Below are 25,560 nucleotides of genomic sequence, written 5' to 3' on the forward strand. Positions count from 1 at the left end.
GACTACATCCACAACAACCCCAGGACCTGCATCTACAACAACCGCAGGGCCTGCATCCACAACAACCCCAGTTTCTGCATCCACAACAACCCCTGGACCTACAACAATCACAGGGCCTGCATCCACAACAACCCCAGGGTCTGCATCCACAACAACCCTAAGGTCTGGATCCACAAGAACCCCTGAGCCTACAACCACAACAACACCAGGGCCTGCATCCAAAACAACCCCAGGGCCTGCATCAACAACCACAACAACCCTAAGACCTGCATCCACAACAACTCCTGGGCCTACAACCATAACAACCTTAGGGCCTGCATCCACAACAACCTTAGTGCCTGCATCCACAGCAACCCCAGCGACTGCTTCCACAACAACCCCAGGGTCTGCATCTACAACAACCCCAGGGCCTGCAGCAACAACAACAACGACTCATGGGTCTGCAACAACAAGAACAACCCAAGGGTCTGCAACAACAACAACCCCAGGTCTTGCATCCACAACAACCCCAGTGCCTGCATCCACAACAGTTCCAGTGCCTGCATCCACAGCAACCCCAGGGACTGCTTCCACAACAACCCCAGAGCCTGCATCCACAAAAACCGCAGGGCCTGCATCCACAACAACCGCAGGGCCTGCATCCACAACAGCAACGACTCAATGGTCTGCAACAACAAGAACAACCCAAGGGTCTGCAACAACAACAACCCCATTGCTTGCATCCACAATAATCCCAGGGACTACATTCACAACAACCCCAGGACCTGCATCTACAACAACCGCAGGGCCTGCATCCACAACAACCCCAGTTTCTGCATCCGCAACCACCCCTGGACCTACAACCACAACAATCACAGGGCCTGCATTCACAACAACCCCATGGCCTGCATTCACAACAACCCCAGGGTCTGCATCCACAACAACCCTAAGGCCTGAATCCACAACAACCCCTGAGCCTACAACCACAACAACACCAGGGCCTGCATCCAAAACAACCCCAGGGCCTGCAACCACAACAATCCAAGAGCATCCATCCACAACAACTCTAAGACCTGCATCCACAACAACCTCAGAGCCTCCAACCACAACAACCCCAGGGCCTTCAACATCAAGAACAACTCCAGGGCCTGCATCCACAAACACCCCAGGTTCTGCAACCACAATAGGGCTTGCCTCCACAACAACCTCAGGGCCTGCAACCACAACAATCCCAGGGCCTCCATCCACAACAACTCTAGGACCTGCATCCACAACAACCTCAGGGCCTCCAACCACAACAACCCCAGGGCCTGCATCCACAACAACCCCAGGACCTACAACCACAACAACCTCAGGAATTGCATCCACAACAACCCCAGGACCTGCATCCACAACAACCCCAGGGTCTCCAACTAGTACTAAGCCTCCAACAACTACTAGGCTAGTGACAACCACAACTGCTAATAACGTACTACCATTAACATTCAAGATTTTAAACAGAACCTATACGCCCAGTCTCCAGGACCGATCATCTGAAGACTATCAAAGACAGTCCACTGAAATAATACAGAAAGTAAGTAACAATTACGGTAGTTAGTCTCCATGGTCATAGGATGTGTATCTCTTATCATGTACTACTTGGGAATATATGCAGATTATATTCTCATATCTGATCCTCTGCACTGTGGGATTTATTAATTCCTATAAACCACACATATCAGCAGTGACATTTTTGTTGTCTTATTTATGTAAAAAAGGGAAAGAAAATGTATTCAGTTAAAGGCTCCTACAATATAATTATTCATCTCTCTCTACAGGTTCTGGTGTTTTTAAGGAAATATTTCATCGTTAGAATAATAACCATAATAATATATAGGTAAGTTCTTATTTTATGAGTGTGAAGGATACAGTGATAATAAGCCGGGAGGAATATAATTATTATCAGCAGCGGCAGCCGGGGACATCACTACTGCACATTCAGTTATCTGTCTTTTTAAAGGGAAGGTGCCATAAAAAAAAAATCAAAAAACATTTTTTGTGCCCCACTGTATAATGTGTTGCATATAGTGTTCCACAGTGTAATGTGCGCTATATCGTGCTGCTCTGTATAATGTGCCACATATAGTGCTCCACTGTATAATGTGCCCCATATAGTGCTCCACTGTATAATGTGCCCTATATAGTGCTCCACTGTATAATGTGCCCCATATAGTGCTCCACTGTATAATGTGCCCTATATAGTGCTTCACTGTATAATGTGTCACATGTAGTGCTTCACAGTAGAATGTGCCCCATATAGTGCTCCACAGTATAATGTGCCCCATATAGTGCTACACAGTATAATGCACCCCATATAGTGCTCCACAGTATAATGTGCCCCATATAGTGCTACACAGTATAATGCACCCCATATAGTGCTCCACAATATAATGTGCCCCATATAGTGCTCCACAGTATAATGCACCCCATATAGTGCTCCACAGTATAATGTGCCCCATATAGTGCTACACAGTATAATGCACCCCATATAGTGCTCCACAGTATAATGTGCCTCATATAGTGCTCCACAGTATAATGTGCCTCATATAGTGCTCAACAGTATAATGTGCCCCATGTACTGCTCCACAGTATAATGCGCCCCATATAGTGCTCCACAATATAATGTGCTCCATATAGTGCTCCACAGTATAATGTGCCCAATGTAGTGCTCCACAATATAATGCACCCCATATCGTGCTCCCCAATATAATGTGCTCCATATAGTGCTCCCCAATATAATGTGCCCCATATAGTGCTCCACAGTATAATGTGCCCAATATAGTGCTTCACAGTATAAAGTACCCCATATACTGCTCCACTGTATAATGTGCCTTAGGCCCCTTTTATACGTCAGTGATTCTGGTACGTTTGTGCTTTTTTTTAAACGTACCAGAATCACTGACATACGCAGACCCATTATAATGAATGGGTCTGCTCACACGTCAGTGATTTTTCACTGCACGTGTCTCCGTGCGGCGTACCCGCGTGTGCGTGATTGCCGCACAGAGACATGTCCATTTTTTCTGGCATCACTGATGTCCCACGGACCACGCAGTGGTGTGGTCCGTGAAACACGTGCCAGAAAAAAACGTGCTTTTAAAATAAAAATAATTTTTACTCACCCGGCGTCCAGCGATGTCCTCTGCAGCCCGTGCAGCTTGCTGCTTCTGAGCCGGCTCATTATTGTCGCGCATATTCATTATGCGCGACACAGCCGACCCGGAAGCAGCTGCTGCGGGGGTCACCACCGGCCGGATGCTGCACCGCGGGAGCGATCAGCACCATGGACAGCGGGAGCGGGCGCAGGTGAGTTGTTATCTAAGTGCAATCACGGGCCACGGAGAACGGAGCCCGGATTGCACTTAGACAACCCACGTGTGCCGTGAATCACGGCACACGCAGGGACATGTGCGTGTTTTACACGCCAGTGAAAAACGTCACTGTTTTTCACTGACGTGTGAAACGGGCCTTACATAGTGTTCCACTATATAATGTGCCCAATATAGTGCTCGATTGTATATTGTGCCTTATATAGTGCTCCACTGTATAATGTACCCCATATACTGACCTCTGTATAATGTACCCCATATACTGTTTCACTGTATAATGTGCTCCATACAGTAAGCTACTCTGCAATATCAGTCTACTGCGATATAGTAGTGCTGTGTTAGTGTGTTCAGAGCACAGCAGTGTGATGATTTCTCTGCTGTGTTCTAAACACAGTGGCCATTAGCAGTGATTTGCAGCCTGGTATTGTGCTAATGATGTCAGGTTTCAATCACCGCTCCCTGTCGCCTTTACTCACCTCATCCCAGATCTTTGCTCCAGGTACCTCCTCCTGTCACCCTGGTGTCCCAGCAGCTCCTCCTGTCACCGCTCCCTGACGCCTGTACTCACCTCATCCCAGATCTTTGCTCCAGGTACCTCCTCCTGTCACCGCTCCCCACCGTCGGTACTTACCTCATCCCCAGCCTCCACTCCCAGCAACCTCTCCTGTCACCCCTGGGCTCATGCTTAGCGCAAAGCGGTTACAGGGCAAAAGGGAAGTTCACATCATATGCTGTGGGCTTGACAAAGATGACGCCTATCTCCCCACGTCACTGCAGGAAGCAGCTACAGTGTAGGAGATAGGGTTGGACGTCGACCCATGTACAGGGGCTGCTGTCTTTGTGGTGAAAGTGTCGTTACACACCTGCGAATGCAAAATGGCAGCCCTCAGTTCTTGAATTAAAATAGAATTAAAAAAACAACTATTAAGGCTATGTGCACACTAGAAAAGTGATTTTTCTCAAGAAAATTTCTTGAGAAACTTCTGGGAGTTGAAGATTACCGCACCTGCAGTAAAAAAACGCACCAAAACCACGGGATAAACGCATGTTTTTCCGCAGGTTGGTCCCTGCATTTTTTTTATGCTGTAACTGCAATAAATAATATAGATAATAGATAGATAATCGATAGACAGACAGATAATGGATAGAGGGAAAGATGGATAGATGAATAGATAGATAAATATAGATAGATAGATATAGAGATAGATAGATAGATAGACCTATACAATGTCCCACCTCCCTGCATATTCTAAGCTGGCACCCTTTAGTGACTTTCATGTGGCACTAAAGGATGCTTAGCCTTGTATTTAGCCAAAAAATAAATAAATAATTAAAAAAAAAACGACGTGAGGTCCCCCCTATCTTTTGTAGCCAGCTAGGGTAAAGCAGACGACTGCAGCCTGCAAACCACAGCTGGCAGCTTTACCTTGGCTGGTAATCCAAAACAGAGGGCACCCCCATGCTGTTATTTTACATTAAATAATTTAAAACAAAAAACGTGGGGGTCCCCCCCAAATTGGATCACCAGCCAAGGTAAAGCAGACAGCTGTGGTCTGGTATTCTCAGACTAGGGAGGTTTACTGTTATTGGACACTCCCCAGCCTAAAAATAGCAGGCCACAGCCGCCCCAGAAATGGTGCATCCATTGGATGTGACAATCCTGGCGCTTCGCCCCAGCTCATCCGGTTGCCCTGGTGCGGTGGCAAACGTTGTAATATATGGGGTTGATGCCAGATGTGTAATGTCACCTGGCATCAAGCCCTGGGGTTAGTGATGTCACACGTCTATCAGATACCTGACATCACCAACCAAGTCAGTAAGAAATAAAAAATAGACAACAAAAAAAGTTTTATTTGAAAAAACACTCCCCAAAACATTCCCTCTTTCACCAATTTATTGAAAAGAACAATCAATTCCACGTCCGGCGTAATCCAATAAGGGGGTCCCACGACGATCCATACCATACTCACTGTCCCAGTCAATGAAGAACAGAACGTTCCCCATTGACTGGGAGAGCAATGCAGTGACCTGAGCTAACATCAATAGCTTAGCCCAGGTCACTGCAGGGGATGACGAGCTCTGCTGTCAGGAGGTTAGATGAGAGTATTACCTGCTGTGATGATCTTCTGCACTGCTGACGTCAGAGCTGTCACTGACTTCTATGTCCACCGCGTTCTCAGCAGTATCGCGGGAGCCCGTGACGTCACCGCTAGTGACAGTCTCGGGCTGCCCGCAAGATGGGCAGAGAAGGCAGTGACAGCGCTGACGTCAGCAGTGCAGGAGATCATCACAGCATGTAATGATCTCATCTAACCTCCTGACAGCAGCGCTTGTCATCCCCGCGGCTGCCAGCACTGCTATGTGATAAGCTGCTGATACTGCGGGCAGACACTTACACTGCAGTGTGGGCAGCGGCGGGACTGGAGCGGGACACAGACTGCACGGGCACCTGGAGGTCACACGGAAGTGCTTCCGTGCGGCGTCCAGGGAGTGTTAAGTGTGTGTTTCCTCTGCTCCGCTTCCTCTTCCTGGCATAATGACATAACTCCCTGCAAAACACAGGCAATGATGAGCATTACCGCAGGTAAATCGTGGCTATAGCGAGGGTATACCGCACATTATTTACTACCCGCGGTATTTCGCGATTACATTTCAGTGAATGGAGTGAAATACCGCAGGTACCTGCGGAAAAGAACTGACATGCACATTTTCTCAAGAACTTTTCTCAAGAAATTCTGCAGAAAGAATTTTTTTGAGAAAAAAACGCAGTGTGCGCACAGCTATTTTTTTTCCCCATAGGTTTTGCTGGGAAATGTCTGCCGAAAGATTACAAACATTTCTCAAGAAATTTCTGCAGCAAAACCGCGGCTAAAACCGCGGGTAAAAACGCAGTGTGCGCACAGGGCCTTAAACAGTGAATTTAATTTTGTGTTAAAAATAATTTATTACATAATTAATAATTATTAATTCAAAAATAAAAAATTGCGGCACCTTCCATTTAAGTATTTTTTCTTTTTTTTGCACTGACAAAATTTACTATAAATTCATCAAAAGGGGCTGACAATGTTTGATGAATTGGCACAATTGTTTTGCTCTTTAGCAGTTTCATAAAGGCATTTTGTCACTATCAGAAATGCCATTTACCTACATAAATATATAAATATGTGTTTTGGGTAACCTGCAGGTAAGAAGCCTTTAAATTTTGTTTAACAGAGCAGCGTTTTGTTTAATGGAGCAGCGGCTACAGGAAGATTTATTCTTGCTTCTAGGCATTGCAGTGGTGCAGGGAGCGGTTACAATCACTGATCACTCCCCGACACTTTGATAGACCACCTGCTCTGCAGCAGATTGTATGTACACGGCAGACTATCAGTCGCCATGCAAAGGAGTGATAACTGTGCACTCACTGTGTATTGAGTAGTGACCGTAACTTCTCCCTGAACCTCCTCAATGACTGAACCCAGTAGCTGCAGGGGGAAAAAAAAAGATATTTTCTCCCTGTAGCCGCACTTCTCGACAGCTGTCAGGATTTAATTGCTACTTACCTGAAGATTAATCCTATATCTTGGCATAAATAGCGTTTCTGAATGTGAAAGGTTCCTTTGAAATAGAAAAGTTGCATTATCTTTTCGATAAACTCTAACATTTTACAAGTGATAGTCAATATATATTTGTATAGAAATGAATGACCAGGTGGTCAAAAATCAGTAATCCCTACAATAGATCGATCCTCCTCCTCTATATCCCCCCGTCTGCTGTCATATACAGTACTGTTCAAAATAATAGCAGTTCAATATAACTAACCAGACTATTCACTGTTTAGTATAAATTATATTACCATATGTCAAACAATTTACCAGTTGGTGGAGTAGATTCATAGGGCTGCTTCTCACTTGCGAGTTTCTCGCAGTAGAGCAATGCGAGAAATTCTCGCATTGCACTCGGACACATGTCAGTGAATGATTCAGCTCTCATCTGCGATTTTTTTTCTCAGTCCAAATCGCACGAGAAAAAAATCGCAGCATGCTGCATTTTTGCGAGTTTCTACTGCGAGTCTCTCCAATGCAAGTCTATGGGAGCGTGTAAAAAATCGGATGTCACGGGACGGCACTCACACCATCCTAGTCACATCCGATTTTCTAAATACATTTCTCGCATGTTTCCTAAAACACTGGAAACGAGTGGTCTCACAATGTCTGTCAATCACTATTCTCTGTCAGTCGGTCTTTCCCTCTCGGTCTCTATTCTCTCTCTGTCGGTCGGTCGGTCACTATCTCTGTCCGTCACTCTCTGTCCATGTCGGTCTATCCCTCTCCTCCCCTCTCTCATACTCACCGATTCCCGATCACCAGCGCGGCGCTGCACGGCGTTCACACTGCTCCGGCAGCTTCTCCTCTTTTGAAAAAGCCGGCCGCTCATTAAACAATCTCGTATTCCCTGCTTTACCCGCCCACTGGCACCTATGATTGGTTGCAGTCAGACACGCCCCCACGCTGAGTGACAGCTGTCTCACTGCAACCAATCACAGCAGCCGGTGGGCGTGTCTATGCTGTGCATTAAAATTAATAAATAAATAATTTAAAAAAACGGCGTGCGGTCTCCCCCAATTTTAATACCAGCCAGATAAAGCCATACGGCTGAAGGCTGGTATTCTCAGGATGGGGAGCTCCATGTTATGGGGAGCCCCCCAGCCTAACAATATCAGCCAGCAGCCGCCCAGAATGGCCGCTTCTATTAGATGCGACTGTTCTGGGACTGTACCCGGCTCATCCCGATTTGCCCTGGTACGTTGGCAATCGGGGTAATAAGGAGTTAATGGCAGCCCATAGCTGCCACTAAATCCTAGATTAATCATGTCAGGCGTCTATGAGACACCCCCAATTATTAACCTGTAAATTAAAGTTAATAACCACACACAGTGAAAAAATCCTTTATTTGAAATAATAAACAATAACAAAGACCCTCGTTCACCACTTTATTAAGTACGCAATAAACCCATCCATGTCCGACGTAATCCAGGGAGGTCCCTCGTCGCTTCCAGCTGTGCTACATGAAGGTGACAGGAGCTGCAGAAGACACCGCCGCTCCTGTCACCTCCACGCAGCAACTGAGGTGAGAAGTGCGATCAGCTGATGTCAGTCAGGTAACTCGTGGCCACCGCTGGATCCTCCAACAGTGACAGCAAGTCGCCCGAGTGACAGCGATGAAGTCACAGGTGAGTTGCGGTCACGAGGGAGGATCCAGCGGTAACCGCGAGTAACTTGAGTGACAGCAGCGCTAATCGCGCTGCTCAATTCAGTCACTCAGGGGATTAGCGGTCACCGGTGAGTCCTTCACGGGTGACCGCTAATCAGGACGCGACACAGACAGAGCCGCGGCATGACAATGAAGTCGGGTGAAGTTCACCTGAGCTCATTCTGATCGTGCAGCTCTGTCTGTGTCTGCTGTCATCTGCCATTCAGCTCTGCTACATGGCTCTGTCTGTGGCTGCTGTCAGCGGCCATGTAGCAGAGCTGAATGGCAGATGACAGCTGCTGAGAAAAAAAAGGATCACACACGCATTGCACACGCATTGTGCACACGCACTGCAATCATGAGAAAAATCTCAGGATCGCAGTGCAGTTAGATTGCACTATGCCTAACGTGAACTAAAATCAGCCGAGTTTTTTTCAGCCAACTCGGACCGATTTTACTCGCATAGATGTGTTTCCAGCCTTAGAAAAGCACCAGACCAGGCATTCATTCTTGATTTGCAGGTTTTTGTGTATTTCAATAATTGAAAGTGTGGGTGTTCAAAATAATAGCACTGTGGAGTTAAATGAGTGTGGTCAATCATTCTGTGAACAAACAGGAGTGAATAAGGGGGCCCTTATTTAAGGGTGAAGCCAGCCCATGTTGTACATGCATTTCACCTTCAAAGCCTGAGAAATATGGGTTGTTTGAGAAAGAACAGCGTACTTTGATTAAAAAGTTGATTGGAGAGGGTAAACCTTATAAAGAAGTGCAGACAATGATCGGCTGTTCAGTTAAAATGATCTCCAATGCTTCAAAATGGTAAGCAAAAACAGAGCCATGGAAGAAAACGGAAGACAACCATTCGAATGGATGGAAGAATAGCTAGAATGGCAAAGGCTCAGCCAATGATCAGCTCCAGCATGATCAAAGACAGTCTCAAATTACCTGTGAGTAATGCGTTTTTTGCCACGTCTTTTTGCCGCGGGTGCGGTTTTTCCGTTTTTTGACGCAATAAACGCACAAAAACGCAGTGTCAAAAAAACGCAGTGTGTGAACGTAGCCTTAGAAGACCAAGAAGTCCCCGCAATAGTCCCATTGTTAAAAAAAAAACATACACCGTGTGCAGAATTATTAGGCAAGTTGTATTTTAGAGGATTTTTTTTTTATTATTGATCAACAACTATGCTCTCAATCAACCCAAAAGACTCATAAATATCAAAGCTTAATATTTTTGGCAGTTGGAGGTTTTTTTTTTTTAGATTTGGCTATCTTAGGAGGATATCTGTTTGTGCAGGTAACTATTACTGTGCAGAATTATTAGGCAACTTAATAAAAAACAAATCTATTTCCATCTCACTTGTTTATTTTCACCAGGTAAACCAATATAACTGCACAAAATTTAGAAATAAACATTTCTGACATGCAAAAACAAACCCCCCAAAAAATTAGTGACCGATATAGCCCCCTTTCTTTATGATGACACTCAACAGCCTAGAATGCATAGGTTCTGTCAGTTGCTTGATCTGTTTACGATCCACATTGCGTGCAGCAGCCACCACAGCCTCCAGACACTGTTCCCAGAGGTGTACTCTTTTCCCTCCCTGTAGATCTCACATTTTATGAGGGACCACAGATTCTCTATGGGATGGAGATTAGGTGAACAAGGGGGCCATGTCATTATTTTTTCATCTTTTAGACCTCTACTGGCCAGCCACGCTGTGGAGTAGTTGGATGCATGTGATGGAGCATTGCCCTGCATGAAAATCATGTTTTTCTTGAACGATACTGACTTCTTCCTGTACCACTGCTTGAAGAAGTTGTCTTCCAGAAACTGGCAGTAGGTCTGGGAGTTGAGCTTCACTCCATCCTCAACCCGAAAAGGTCCCACAAGTTGATCTTTGATGATCCCAGCCCATACCAGAACCCCACCTCCACCTTGCTGGCGTCTGAGTCGGAGTGGAGCTCTCTGCCCTTTACTGATCCAACCTCTGGCCCATCCATCTGGCCCATCAAGAGTCACTCTTATTTCATCAGACCATAAAACCTTTGAAAAATCAGTCTTAGGCCTGTGTCACACTCACGTGCCACGAGACACGTATTTACCTTGCGTGCTGCGTGAGATAAGTACTTGTCTCCGGTACGTGCGGTCCACGTTTGTTCTCCGTGTGCTATCCGCGATAACACACGGAGAACCGGTAATTTGCATAGTCACTTGGTCCTTGCTGCTGTCCAGGGTGCTGATCTTCGGCTCCAGCCCCGCCCACTCCCAGCTGATGCTGCTTCCGGACGAGTGGAGGTCAGAGATCAGCGCCCGGGACATCACGCCCACCTCCTTTAACACGCTCATAATGAGCGCCGGACGGCAGCAACTGTCTGCAGTGGAAGATTCTGCAGGTAAGAAGGAGGTGAGTATTTGTTTTTTTTATTTTATAATAAAGACACGTGTTTCTCCGGCACGTGTCACACGGGACCGCATCCACACTACATCCGTGTGGTACGGGTGCGGGCCGTGTGACACCCGTGATGCCGGAGCAACACGGACATGTCGGCCGTTTTTAAACACGCACAAACGTTCCGTGTGGATTTACGTTAATGTGCCGGTTACCATATGGTAACATTGGTGTACGTGTGCACGTGCCTCCGGTACATGAAAAAACTGATGTGTGTCAGAGGCCTTAAGATATTTCTTGGCCCAGTCTTGACATTTTATCTTATGTTTCTTGGTCAAAGGTGGTGGTTTTTCAGCCTTCCTTACCTTGGCCATGTCCCTGAGTATGGCACACCTTGTGCTTTCTGATACTCCAGTAACGTTGCAGCTCTGAAATATGGCCAAACTGGTGGCATTTTGGCATTTTGGCAGCTTCACACTTGATTTTCATCAATTCATGGGCAGTTATGTTGCACCTTTTTTGCCCAACAAGCTTTTTGCGACCCTGTTGGCTATTTGCCATGAAACGCTCGATTGTTCGGTGATCACGTTTCAAACGTTTGGCAATTTCAAGACTGCTGCATCCCTCTGCAAGACATCTCACAATTTTGGACTTTCCAGAGTCCGTCAAATCCCTCTTCAGACCCATTTTTCCAAAGGAAAGGAAGTTGCCTAATAATTAAGCACACCTTATATAGGGTGTTGATATCATTACACCACACCCCTCCTCATTACAGAGATGCACATCACCTGATTTACTTAATTGGTAGTTGGCTCTCAGCCTATACAGCTTGGAGTAGGACGTCATGTATAAAAAGTATCATGTGATCAAAATACTCATTTGCCTAATAATTCTGCGCACTGTGTATACTGAAGCGGACACAATTTGCCAAAGAACACATTAATTAGCCTAGAGAGATATGGAGAAACATTTTGTGGACCAATGAAAACAAAATTGTTCTTTTTGGGTCCAAGGGCCGCGGACAGTTTGTCAGACAATCCCCAGTCTCTGAATTCAAGCAACAGTACACTCTAAAGACCATGAAGCATGGTGGTGCAAGCATCATGATAATGGCATGTTTCTCTTACTATGGTGCCGGGCCTATTTACCACATACCAGGGATGATGGGCCAGTTTGTTGCATATATCAAGATACTTGAAGAGGTCATGTTGCCTTATGCGGAAGAGGAAATGCCCTTGAAATGGGTGTTTCAACAAGAAAATAACCCTAAACACAACAGTAAACAAGCAAAATCTTGGTTTCAATCCAACAAAATTGAGGTTATGGAGTGGTCAGCCCAATCCCCGGACCTTACTCCAAAAGAACACTTGTGGGGTGACATAAAAAATGCCGTTTCTGAGGCAAAGCCAACAAGTGCAAATAAAGTGTGGGATGTAGTCAAAGCATCCTATATTTTATGTAGTTAAAAATTATATACATTTCTCTGCATGTTTTGATTTAGAAAACAATGTGCAATGTTCCCAATGCATGGAAATAAAAACTATTATAAACATGTGGGTCTTAACTCATGTTTTTGTACACACTGCTATTATTTTGAACACACCTGTACAATACACTGATTACTCCACACTTCTAACCTGACTTTTTGGATCTTTCCTGCAGGAGCGGCTCTTTAGTGCCTGAGATGGATGTAGAATTTGCAAATGAGACAGTAACCCCTACGTCCAGGATGTTGGTTGATACAGTCTATAATGGAGTGATAAAAGCCACCCCACCGAACACCATTGATGGTTTATTGATTGAGCCTTTGAGTATTCAATCTGGAAGTAAGTCTACACTGGGATTATTCCAAACTACATAATAGTATCACAAACTCCCTAGGCAAAAACAAGGCCAGACCGGCCCATCCTAAGCAAGTACAGACCATCAAAGGAGTATGGACTCAATTTTATTTGTTTGGCGTTTATTTGCTGACCTTTCATACTGTCCTAGATTAAAGGGTTTGCCCATTTTTGAGTTTTCTGAAAATAAAACTAGCTTAAACGAAACCTCTTCTATTGGTGCCATACCAGCAATGTCGAGACAGAGAGGTTGGTTCTAAAAGGATCGTCTCATGAAATACTGAACACTATATGAACCAAAGATAAAGAACTATGTATGAAAGGAGGATCCCCAAATGAATGAAATATATTTATTAAATCCCATACAAGACAAATACAATAAAAGCAATTAAAAACTTGTAGGTTTGAACAAACAAAATACACAAAAGGGTGTGTCAAATAGGATTTTTGTTTTTTGTTTGCAAACCTACAGGTTTTATAAGTACTTTCAATGTATTTGTCTCATCTGTGATTTAATATATTTAATTTATTTCTGGATCCTCCTTTGATACATAATTCTTAACGTCTCTTTGCTTTATATGAGTGATGTCGGCGCTGAATTTGCTGCCCTTGTGTGATATAATTATGTCGCATGAGCTCTGCAACCAATCAGCCACCTCTGATGGTCTATTTTGCTCACATCACTCATCCTTGTATATATACAGTGTAACCTTGGTTTATGAGAACAATCCGTTTTGGGAGTGTGCTTGTTAACCAAGTTACTCGCCTAGCAAAGCAAGATTTCCCATAGGAAATCATTGCAATGCAGACAATTTGTTCCACAACTTGTTCAATGTCCCATCCTGGTCCCCTATTGTGCCATTCCACACACGCACAAACACACATATTATGCTCACCTTACCTTCCATCGCCGGCCTCCGGATTCTTGTAGCTCGCTGTTACAGCATGTATATCGGGTAACCATCGCGACGATGGAGGAACTTCCGTTGCCAGCACGCTGATGTCAAAGGCATGAGCTGCTTGCCTCTGATTGGTCAGCGCGTTGCCTTTGAGTAGCAGCTGACAGCGGAAGTTCCTCCCTCGTCGTGATGGTTAACCGATATACATCTGTTAGCGGCGAACTACAAGAAGCGGGAGGCTGGCGATGGAACAGAAGGTAAGGTGAGCATAATATGTGTTTGTGTGTGTTTGTGCAGACAGCAAGAGCGAGTTAGAGCGCAGTGGAAGTATGGAACCGTAAGTGTGTGCGGTGAGTATTTGCTCATACAGCAAAGCTTGCTTGTAAACTGAGTTACAAATTTACAGCAAGCTTTGCTCGTATAGCGAAATACTCGCAAACCTTGTTACTCGTTAACCGAGGTTCCACTGTATTCCCCTTTCTTGTATGTAAAGGCAAGACACATCTAAACATGCTTCCACTGGGTACAGTTTTTTTAATAGTCCAGGATGTGTTTCATAGAGCTTTTACCATGGCAAAATCTGCAAACAATAAATAGAATATTACTAACAGTATATATTAGTATTGACGATAAAAGTTTGCCAACATTTTTATCCATTCTTACAGCTGACATAGTAACTACTCCAGTACCTACCACATCACAAACAACTACTTCATTATCAGCTACTTCTGGACCTATAACAACCTCAGGACCTGCGACGACAACAACCAAAGGACCTGCAACGACAACAACCCCAGGACCTGTGATAACAACAACCCCAGGACCTGCAACGACAACTCCAGGACCAGGAACAAAAACAACGCCAAGGCCCACAACAACCCCCGGGCCTGCGACAATAACAACCCCAGGGCCTGCATCCACAACAATCTCAGGGCCTGCATCCACAACAATCCCAGGGCCTGCATCCACAACAATCCCAGGGCCTGCATCCACAACAATCTCAGAACCTGCATCTACAACAACTCCAGGGCCTGCTTCCACAACAACCCTAAGGCCTGCATCCACAACAACCCCTGAGCCTACAACCACAGCAACCCCAGGGCCTGCATCCACAACAAACCCAGGGCCTGCATCCACACTAACCCCTTGGCCTGCATCCACAACAACCCCAGGGCCTGCATCCTCAACAACCCCAGGTCCTGCAACCACAACAATGCCAGGGTTTGTTTCCACAACAACCTCAGGACCTCCAACCACAACAACACCACGGCATCCATCCACAACAACTCTAGGGCCTGCATCCACAACAACCCCAGGGCCTGCATCCACAACAATGCCAGGGTTTGTTTCCACAACAACCTCAGGACCTCCAACCACAACAACCCCTGGGCCTGCATCCACAACAACCCCAGGGCCTGCATCCACAACAATTCCAGGGCCTGAATCTACAACAACCCCAGGGACTGCTTCCACAACAACCCATGGGCCTACAACCACAACAAGCTTAGGGCCTGCATCCACAACAACCCCAGTGCCTGCATCCACAACAGTTCAGGGGCCTGCACCCACAGAAACTCCAGGGACTGCATCCACAACAACCCTAGGGCCTGCAGCAACAACAACAACAACACAAGGGTCTGCATCCACAATATCCCCAGGGCCTAAATCCACAACAACCTCAGGGCTTGCATCCACAACAATCCCAGGGCCTCCATCCACAACAACCCCAGGACCTGCATCTACAACAACCCCAGGGCTTGCATCCACAACAACCCCAGGGCCTGCATCCTCAACAACCCCAGGTCCTGCAACCACAACAATGCCAGGGTTTGTTTCCACAACAACCTCAGGACCTCCGACCACAACAACACCACGGCATGCATCCACAACAACTCTAGGGCCTGCATCCACAACAATGCCAGGGTTTGTTTCCACAACAACCTCAGGACCTCCAACCACAACAACCCCTGGGCCTGCATCCACAACAACCCCAGGGCCTTCAGCAACAAGAACAACTCCAGGGCCTGCATCCTTAAAAACCCCAGGTTCTGCAACCACAACAACCCCAGGGCTTGCATTCACAACAACTCTAGGACTTGCAATCACGACAACCACAGGGCCTCCAACCACAACAACCAAAGTGCCTGCATCCACAACAACCCCAGGGCCTTCAACAACAAGAACAACTCCAGGGCCTGCATCCACAACATTGCCAGGGTTTGGTTCCACAACAACCTCAGAACCTACAACCACAACAACCCCACAGCATCCATCCACAACAATCCCAGGGCCTACATCCACAACAACCCCAGGACTCGCATCTACAACAACCCCAGGGCCTGCATCCCCAACAACCGCAGGACCTGTATCCACAACAACCCCTGGGCCTGCATCCAAAACGACCCAAGGGCCTGCATCCACAGCAACCCCATGGCCTTCAACAACAAAAACAACTGCAGGGTTTGCATCCACAAAAACCTCAGGGCCTGCAACCACAACAACCCAAGGGCATCCATCCACAACAACCCCAGGGCCTGCAACCACAACAACCCTAGGGCCTTTATCCACAACAAGCCCAGGACCTGCATCCACAACAACCCCAGGGACTGCATCCACAACAACCCCAGGGCCTTCAACAACAAGAACAACTCCAGGGCCTGCAACCCCAGGGCCTGCATCTACAACAACCCCAGGGCCTTCAACCACAACCACAACAATCCCAGGGCATCCATCCACAACAACTCTAGGACCTGCATCCACAACAACCTCGGAGCCTCCAACCACAACAACCCCAGGGCCTGCATCCACAACAACCCCAGGGCCTTCAACAACAAGTACAACTCTAGGGCCTGCATCCACAACAATGCCAGGGTTTGTTTCCACAACAACCTCAGGACTTCCAACCACAACAACTCCTTTGCCTGCATCCACAACAACCCCAGCACCTGCAGCAACAACAACCACAGGGCCTGCATCTACAACAACCTCAGGGCCTTCAACAAAAAGAACAACTCCAGGGCCTGCATCCACAACAGCCCCAGGTTCTGCAACCACAAAAACCCCAGGGCTTGCATCCACAACAACCCAAGGGTATCCATCCACAACAACCCCAGGACCTGCATCCACAACAACCCCAGGGCCTGCATCTACAACAACCCCAGGGCCTTCAACAACAAGAACAACTCCAGGGCCTGCATCCACAGCAACCTCAGGGCATGCATCTACAACAACCCCAGGGCCTTCAACAACAAGAACAACCCCAGGGCTTGCATCCACTACAACCCCAGGGCCTGCAACCACAACCACAACAATCCCAGGGCATCCATCCACAACAACTCTAGGACCTGCATCCACAACAACCTCAGAGCCTCCAACCACAACAACCCCAGGGCCTGCATCCACAACAACCCCAGGGCCTTCAACAACAAGAATAACTCCAGGGCCTGCATCCACAAAACCCCCAGGTTCTGCAACCACAATAGGGCTTGCATCCACAACAACTCCAGCACCTGCAGCAACAACAACCACAGGGCCTGCATCTACAACAACCCAAGGGCATCCGTCCACAACAACCCCAGGAACTGCATCCACAACAACCCCAGGGCCTGCATCTACAACAACCCCAGGGCCTTCAACAACAAGAACAACTCCAGTGCCTGCATCCACAGCAACCCCAGGGCCTGCATCCACAGCAACCCCAGGGCATGCATCTACAACAACCCCAGGGTCTTCAACAACAAGAACAACCCCAGGGCTTGCATCAACTACAACCCCAGGGCCTGCAACCACAACCACAACAATCCCAGGGCATCCATCCACAACAACTCTAGGACCTGCATCCACAACAACCTCAGAGCCTCCAACCACAACAACCCCAGGGCCTGCATCCACAACAACCCCAGGGCCTTCAACAACAAGAACAACTCCAGGGCCTGCATCCACAAAACCCCCAGGTTCTGCAACCACAATAGGGCTTGCATCCACAACAACCCCAGGGCCTGCAACCACAACAAACCCAGGGCATCCATCCACAACTCTAGGGCCTGCATCCACAACAATGCCAGGGTTTGTTTCCACAACAACCTCAGGACTTCCAACCACAACAACTCCTTTGACTGCATCCACAACAACCCCAGCACCTGCGGCAACAACAACCTCAGGGCCTGCATCTACAACAACCCCAGGGCCTTCAACAACAAGAACAACTCCAGGGCCTGCATCCACAACAGCCCCAGGTTCTGCAACCACAACAACCCCAGGGCTTGCATCCACAACAACCCAAGGGCATCAATCCACACCAACCCCAGGGCCTGCAACCACAACAACCCTAGGGCCTGTATCCACAACAACCCCAGGACCTGCATCATCAACAACACCAGGGCCTGCATCTACAACAACCCCAGGGCCTTCACCAACAAGAACAACTCCAGGGTCTGCATCCACAGCAACCCCAGGGCCTGCATCTACAACAACCCCAGGGCCTTCAACAGCAAGAACAACCCCAGGGCTTGCATCCACTACAACCCCAGGGCCTGCAACCACAACCACAGAAATCCCAGAGCCTCCAACCACAACAACCCCAGGGCCTGCATCTACAACAACAACAACTCCAGGGCCTGCATCCACAAAACCCCCAGGTTCTGCAACCACAATAGGGCTTGTATCCACAACAACCCCAGGACCTGCAACCACAACAATCCCAGGGCATCCATCCACAACAACTCTAGGACCTGCATCCACAACAACCTCAGGGCCTCCAACCACAACCACCCCAGGGCCTTCAACAACAACGCCAGGGCTTGTATCCACAACAACCCCAGGACCTACAACCACAACAACCCCATGGCATCCATCCACAACAACTCTAGGGCCTGCATCCACAACAATGCCAGGGTTTGTTTCCACAACAACCTCAGGACTTCCAACCACAACAACTCCTTTGCCTGCATCCGCAACAACTCCAGCACCTGGAGCAACAACAACCACAGGGCCTGCATCTAAAACAACCCCAGGGCCTTCAACAACAAGAACAACTCCAGGGCCTACATCCACAACAGCCCCAGGTTTTGCAACCACAACAACCCCAGGGCTTGCATCCACAACAACCCCAGGGCTTGCATCCACAACAACCCCAGGGCCTGCAACCACAACAACTCTAGGACCTGCATCCACAACAACCTCAGAGCCTCCAACCACAACAACCCCAGGGCCTGCATCCACAACAACGCCAGGGCCTTCAACAACAAGAACAACTCCAGGGCCTGCATCCACAACAACCTCAGGTCCTGCAACCACAACAATGTCAGGGTTTGTTTCCACAACAACCTCAGGACCTCCAACCACAACAACCCCTGGGCCTGCATCCACAACAACCCCAGGGCCTTCAACAACAAGAACAACTTCAGGGCCTGCATCCACAACAACCTCAGGGCCTGCATCTACAACAACCCCAGGGCCTTCAACAACAAGAACAACCCCAGGGCTTGCATCCACTACAACCCCAGGGCCTGCAACCACAACCACAACAATCCCAGGGCATCCATCCACAACAACTCTAGGACCTGCATCCACAACAACCTCAGAGCCTCCAACCACAACAACCCCAGGACATCCATCCACAACAACCCCAGGGCCTGCAACCACAACAACCCTAGGGCCTGTATCCACAACAACCCCAGGAACTGCATCCACAACAACCCCCGGGCCTGCATCTACAACAACCCCAGGGCTTTCAACAACAAGAACACCTCCAGGGCCTGCATCCACATCAACCCCAGGGCCTGCATCTACAACAACCCCAGGGCCTTCAACAACAAGAACAACCCCAGGGCTTGCATCCACTACAACCCCAGTGCCTGCAACCACAACAACCCTAGGGCCTGTATCCACAACAACCCCAGGAACTGCATCCACAACAACCCCAGGGCCTGCATCTACAACAACCCCAGGGCTTTCAACAACAAGAACACCTCCAGGGCCTGCATCCACATCAACCCCAGGGCCTGCATCTACAACAACCCCAGGGCCTTCAACAACAAGAACAACCCCAGGGCTTGCATCCACTACAACCCCAGGGCCTGCAACCACAACCACAACAATCCCAGGGCATCCATCCACAACAACTCTAGGACCTGCATCCACAACAACCTCAGAGCCTCCAACCACAACAACCCCAGGGCCTGCATCCACAACAACCCCAGGGCATTCAACAACAAGAACAACTCCAGGGCCTACATCCACAACAACCCCAGGTCCTGCAACCATAACAATGTCAGAGTTTGTTTCCACAACAACCTCAGGACCTCCAACCACAACAACCCCTGGGTCTGAATCCACAACAACCCCAGGGCCTTCAACAACAAGAACAACTTCAGGGCCTGCATCCACAACAACCAAAAGGCCTTTATCCACAACCACCCCAGGATATTTATCCACAACAACCCCAGGGCCTGCATCCACAACAACCACAGGGCCTGCATCCACAACAACCCCAGGGCCTGCAACCACAACAACCCCAGGGCTTGCATCCACAACAACCCCAGGGCCTGCATCCACCACAACCACAAGATCTACATCAACAACTGCCATGTTTACAACAATAACCCGACGACCTGCAACAACATCAACCTCAGGAACTACAACAACACAAAGTGTAGCTCTAAGTCAATCAAATCAGCCACAAGGTAATTAGACCAGTCTCAGTATCACTGATACAAAGCACTGCTTTTTTTTAAGGTATTTTACCTAACAATATTATGAATGTTTATTATGTACATAATTTTCCCCATTTTATTTTTCTACAGGAATTACTGCTGAGGTTGCTGCTCCAGCCACTATTCCTGCCTTTGGAATTGCCCTAATTGTGCTGGTCATTGTCGTTATCGTTATTGTACCTGTATGCTTTGTTGTGGTATGTAGATAAATATTACTGGGGCTCCTATAAATGTAGTGATGATGTCGACCTGCTATGTTAGGGGAGCATGTGACACCCTACTCATGAAGCTCAGTCTAGTCATCTTTAAGTAGTTATGGGCGGGCTCACAGATACCCAGGATCAGCGGATCCAACCGGGTTCAGGCCCTGGTTCAGGCCCGGACTTGATCCTGAATGTCTGGCAGGACACTGGTCCCTATATAAAAGTCTATAGGGACCAGAATCTGACCCTTTAAAATGGTGGTAGAAGTGATACAGGGATTAGAGAAGGCACGTTATACTTACTGAGTCTCCACATGACTCTAACACTACTTCTGGGGCCATTCATTATCCATCATACATATTGACTGCTTCCACTGCCCACCAGCAGTCTCCGTGTCTCTGATTGGTTGCAGTCAGACGTGCCCCCACTTTGTGTGACAGCGTGCCTGACTGCAACCAAACAGAATCGCTGGGTGTATCTCTAATTCTGGAAAAATAAATAAATAACTTAGCATAGGGTTCCCCCATATTATGATACCCTGCGCAGATAAAACATGCCCCCAGCCGTGCGCTTTTCTTGGCTGTAGGAGGGGGTTTAGGAACTCATCACACCGTGGACTTGATATGGAAGCCAGGAGATCTCTGGAGCCGGAGGGTGCTAATCCAACACTGGTGCAGAGCAGCAGACAATAGCATGAAAAAGGAGAAGTGCAGCACAGCCATCCGGTGAGTATAAAATCTAAAATGTATTTGAGTTTATTTAAAAAGGGTTATGACCATTTTTAAATGAACTGAAATAAATTTGGATTTTATACTCACCGGATGGCTGTGCTGCACTCCTCCTCCCTTTTCATGCTATTTTCTTGTCTGTGTATCAAAATAAGAGGAATCGCATGTGTCTTTTTTTCATTTTTAAATAATTTTAAAACACGGTGTGCGGTCCCCCCAATTTTAATACCCAGCCATGATAAAGCCGATAGCTGGGAGCTGGTATTCTCAGGCTGGGGAGGCCCATGCTTATTGGGCCCCACAGCCTAAAACAGCAGCTTGCAGCTGCCCAAGATTGTCACATTCATTAGATGCTAAAATCCCGGAACTTTACCTGGCTCTTCCTGATTGCCCTAGTTTGGTGGCAATCAGGGTAATAAGGGGTTAATAACAGCTCCCAGCTGCCACTAAGCCCTAGATTAGTAATGGGAGGCATCTGAGACCCCCCATTACCTAGACAGATACATTGTAGGAGCCCATCAGCTGTGTGAGCAGGACTAGATCAGGAAAGGAAACTGAATGTTGACAATGAGAAATGCTCCTAAAGAGGTTTTCATTAGTATGGCCCTTTTCATTTAACACTGGGGTCCCTGATTAAGGTGGAATGCAGAAAGCACAGGGTATAAAATGGTTGTAAAGTTCATTATTGGTAGTTTTGAAGATTTTCTTTTCACATACCAGTGTGATTCATAAATTTATTTTCATTTTTAGGTCGCCAGAATTGCTACTGGGCCCTTTATTTTACCCAATGGTGGCATCCCGGCCTAAAATTTTGGCACTTGCAACGGTAAGAGAATTTCTGTTGGTTACTGATCACATATTGTACTGTATGTGCTTGTGTTTGGATGAAGTCAGATTATTGGGCAGTTGCACTCGCCTCACCCACTTTAACAAATACTATATCCCCAAAAAAAGGATAGTTGAAAGTTATGCTTATACATCAGTTATATATCAGTCGCAGTTTTTCTTACACACGGACATTCCTTGTCCACGGTACCCACCAAGTCCATCAGTCAAACAATATTCAAAGTGAAGCAAAATGTTATCCAGCATTTTCAAATGGAAAAGTTTACTAAAATTAATCCCCCTATGCCCCCATCTATCCACCCATATAGGGTCTGTCCCAACTGACTTGGGAAATCTCCTATAAGAGTCAGTATGTGCAGGTGTGAAGCATTACCACCCAATACACTCTTCCATTTGGAGACTCTGGTAAATTCTCTTCTCTTTTCACCTTCACACATTTGCATAATTATCAGGTAATGATCGGCCCCCAGGGTCTGTACTGGATGTGAGCAGTCATTCTGTGGGGACAGAGGCCCTGTAAAAGCCTCACTTTGGGTTCCAAATTAGTTTTACATGTTGGATAAACACTTTACTAGCCGTTTTTTATTCTGACAATACTGCTTTATAGACAGATCAGGCTTTTTTTTCCATATATTAATATTGAGGCTCCGCCTGTACTATCATCACATATAGAGGCCCTATTGAAGAGTAATTACATATAGCCTAAGATAATAACACTGACACTGGGGGTACAGGATAATTACACTGACACTGGGGGTACAGGATAATGAAACTGACACTGGGGGTATGGGATAATGAAACTGACCCTGGGGTACAGGATAATGAAACTGAGGGTACGGGATAATGACAATGACACTCGGGGTACAGGATACTGACACTGAGGGTACATGATAATGCTACTGCCTGTAGGGGTACAGAATAGTGACACTGGGAGTACAGTATAATGACACTGGCACTGGGGGTACAGGATACTGACACTGAAGGTACATGATAATGACACTGACACTGGGGGTACAGGATAATGACACTGAAGGTACAGGATAATGACACTGACACTCAGGGAACAGGATAATGACACTGACACTTGGGGTACAGGATAATGACACTGACATTCAGGGTACAGGATAATGACACTGAGACTGGGGTACAAGATAATGACACTGATATTTAGGGTACAGGATAATGACACTGAGACTGGGGTACAGGATGACACTGAGACTGGGGTACAAGATAATGACACTGACACTTGGGGTACAGGAAAATGTCAATTGATACTTGGTACAGGATAAGACACTTGGAGTACAGGATAATTACTCTGGACACTCGGTTCTTTTTCTCAGCACCCTGCTTTTCTATGTTCGGATAGTCATCTTGTCCTCAGCACCCAGCTTTCCCATAATATCAGAAAATGGGAAAGCTGGGAGCTAGGGAGCTGAGGACAAGATGGATATCAGAACATAGAAAAGCTGGGTGATGAGGAAAAGAACCTCTTTCTCTCAGCTCAGCACCCAACTTTCCCAATCCCATCCCATGCTCTGACTGCTGCTATCCATCTTTCCCTAATCTCTACTGATATATGGTTACTGTTTGGACTTCACTCATATCACGCAGCAGGGACTGGAGCACACACCTTGCACTCTCCAAATCACACATATCTCACACAGCCTGGCTGTAGCCCAAATTACCCCTCTCTCTCAAACACACTGAAACCCCATAATCCATACACCCTGTATCACTTAACACCCCTGTGTCACAGTCTGGACCCCTCATAGGTCACTCAACCTGCACCCCCCCATACACCCCTCATTTCTCATTACCGGGCACATTTCCTTCGGCAGCTCCTGCCTATCATCTTCCACACGGTCACATGGTCATGACATCATCACAGGTCCTGGCTCCTAAACCACTAGATGCATTTTCTTCCTCTCGGAAGAGCTTCTGCTCTGCCCCTGCCGCACTCGTAGCTCATAAGCTCCAGGTACGCCCCTCCAGGTCAGGACTGCCCCCTCTACCCCCTCTGTAGCTACTGGCGCTATCATAATCTGACTGCTGCATACAATATCATCACCTGCCGATAGTCTAGCGAGCCGCGGCCGCAGGTCATGTTAATACACTCGGCGAGGGTCCCTGCAGGCTTTCAAAGACATGTTAGATTGAAAACAAGGTCGGGGCCTACCGGGGGTTTCCCCGGTACCCCGGCAAGCCAGATTGACGCTGCTTGCATCCATCTAATTCACTGATGTCATTTTCTTTCAGGCAGAGACGTGGATTCAATGATGATCTGATAAACAAAATTAAAAGGGACAAAGTGCGATGAGAGACGTCCAATATTTCTGAAAGAAAATGGCAACAGTAAAGAAATAATTACTGATCCTGATACATCTAACAGCCTGCAAATTAGCAATGCAACCGCAAAGAGAAGCAATCTCCATAGTCTGCAGCCATTCTGGTAATTGGTGTTTTGCACATCTGAAGAGACACTGGATGAAGACCACTATTGCATGTCCTCTTTCCTGTTATCTCCTAATAAGCCCCTGCTTCACGAATCTGACATTTCCCAGCTGCCTCTTCCAATACTGGAGACCACATTCTCATACTTGTAATATGCACATAGCTGTGGTCACTGGTAATTATCTGGAAGGATAGGGAGTTAGAAATGTAATTCAGGTCTATGGATTTGCACTAATGTCTACGCTGATTTTGGCGTTACCAATGGATGGACAGAGGTCACACATGGAATACGTTATATGACGAACAGGACAATGGTTCAACATCACGCCTGCCTGCTGCACATGATGCACATATCAAGCTCACCCATGAGCGCTTCATTTATTTATCTCCTATGTCTATTTATTGAATGATTTCTCTTTTTTAAGGATTTAATGTGACCAACCTGATATTTGTATTTATAAATATATGTAATGGTTTTCCTCATTTTGATATATAATCTGTGGCCTTATAAATAAAAAAATATGACAATCAAATCCAGAAGCATAATAAATTCTATTAATCTGGTATCAAGTGTCAGATTATTGGACCATCTGAACTACTGGATCCATTTATACATACACACATGCAGACCACATAACATTTTACTAACCTGTGATTAATTGGCTATTAAACTTACATACTCCACCTTGTCTGAGTTTACATTAATTTCTCTATTAATGGTGTCTTTGATGTTTAAAGAGGACCTTTCACCAAATTTTTCGTGTTGACCTGGACACAGAATGCAATAGTGGCTGCAGTGAGGAATATAACTTTTAAAAAAAATGCCTCTTTGTTGCAGAGATATAAGCAAAGTATTTGGCACATAGTGATTTACCTTTTGTTAAGTTCCAGTGGGTTTCATAGTTTT

The 25,560-nt window shown here is 46.9% G+C and overlaps 1 protein-coding gene and 1 long non-coding RNA gene across 2 annotated transcripts; both read left to right on the forward strand.

Annotated features, from left to right (window-relative positions):
- Positions 1-740: 740 nt before the first annotated feature.
- Positions 741-12,758, forward strand: LOC142249506 (uncharacterized). Its single transcript, XR_012725070.1, has 3 exons — positions 741-1,552; positions 1,797-1,855; positions 12,635-12,758. It is a non-coding gene; the product is annotated as an uncharacterized LOC142249506 (long non-coding RNA).
- Positions 12,759-15,627: 2,869 nt separating this feature from the next.
- On the forward strand, positions 15,628-25,311 carry LOC142250089 (uncharacterized). The gene is made up of 4 exons (XM_075322153.1): positions 15,628-20,395; positions 20,516-20,622; positions 22,107-22,182; positions 24,459-25,311. Exons 1-3 carry the CDS (start codon positions 15,628-15,630, stop codon positions 22,161-22,163), a joined length of 4,932 nt encoding a protein of 1,643 aa, XP_075178268.1. The 3' UTR covers positions 22,164-22,182; positions 24,459-25,311.
- Positions 25,312-25,560: the final 249 nt, after the last annotated feature.

Source organism: Anomaloglossus baeobatrachus, chromosome 8, assembly GCF_048569485.1.
Source record: "Anomaloglossus baeobatrachus isolate aAnoBae1 chromosome 8, aAnoBae1.hap1, whole genome shotgun sequence".
NCBI lineage: Eukaryota > Metazoa > Chordata > Amphibia > Anura > Aromobatidae > Anomaloglossus > Anomaloglossus baeobatrachus.

Bases quoted from the DNA above. Each gene is read 5' to 3' on its own strand.
- LOC142250089 (XM_075322153.1), top strand. From the start codon at position 15,628: ATGCCAGGGTTTGTTTCCACAACAACCTCAGGACCTCCAACCACAACA. The intron at 20,396-20,515 runs GTAATTAGACCA...ATTTTTCTACAG, and splicing joins TCAATCAAATCAGCCACAAG to GAATTACTGCTGAGGTTGCT. The intron at 20,623-22,106 runs GTATGTAGATAA...TTTCATTTTTAG, and splicing joins TACCTGTATGCTTTGTTGTG to GTCGCCAGAATTGCTACTGG.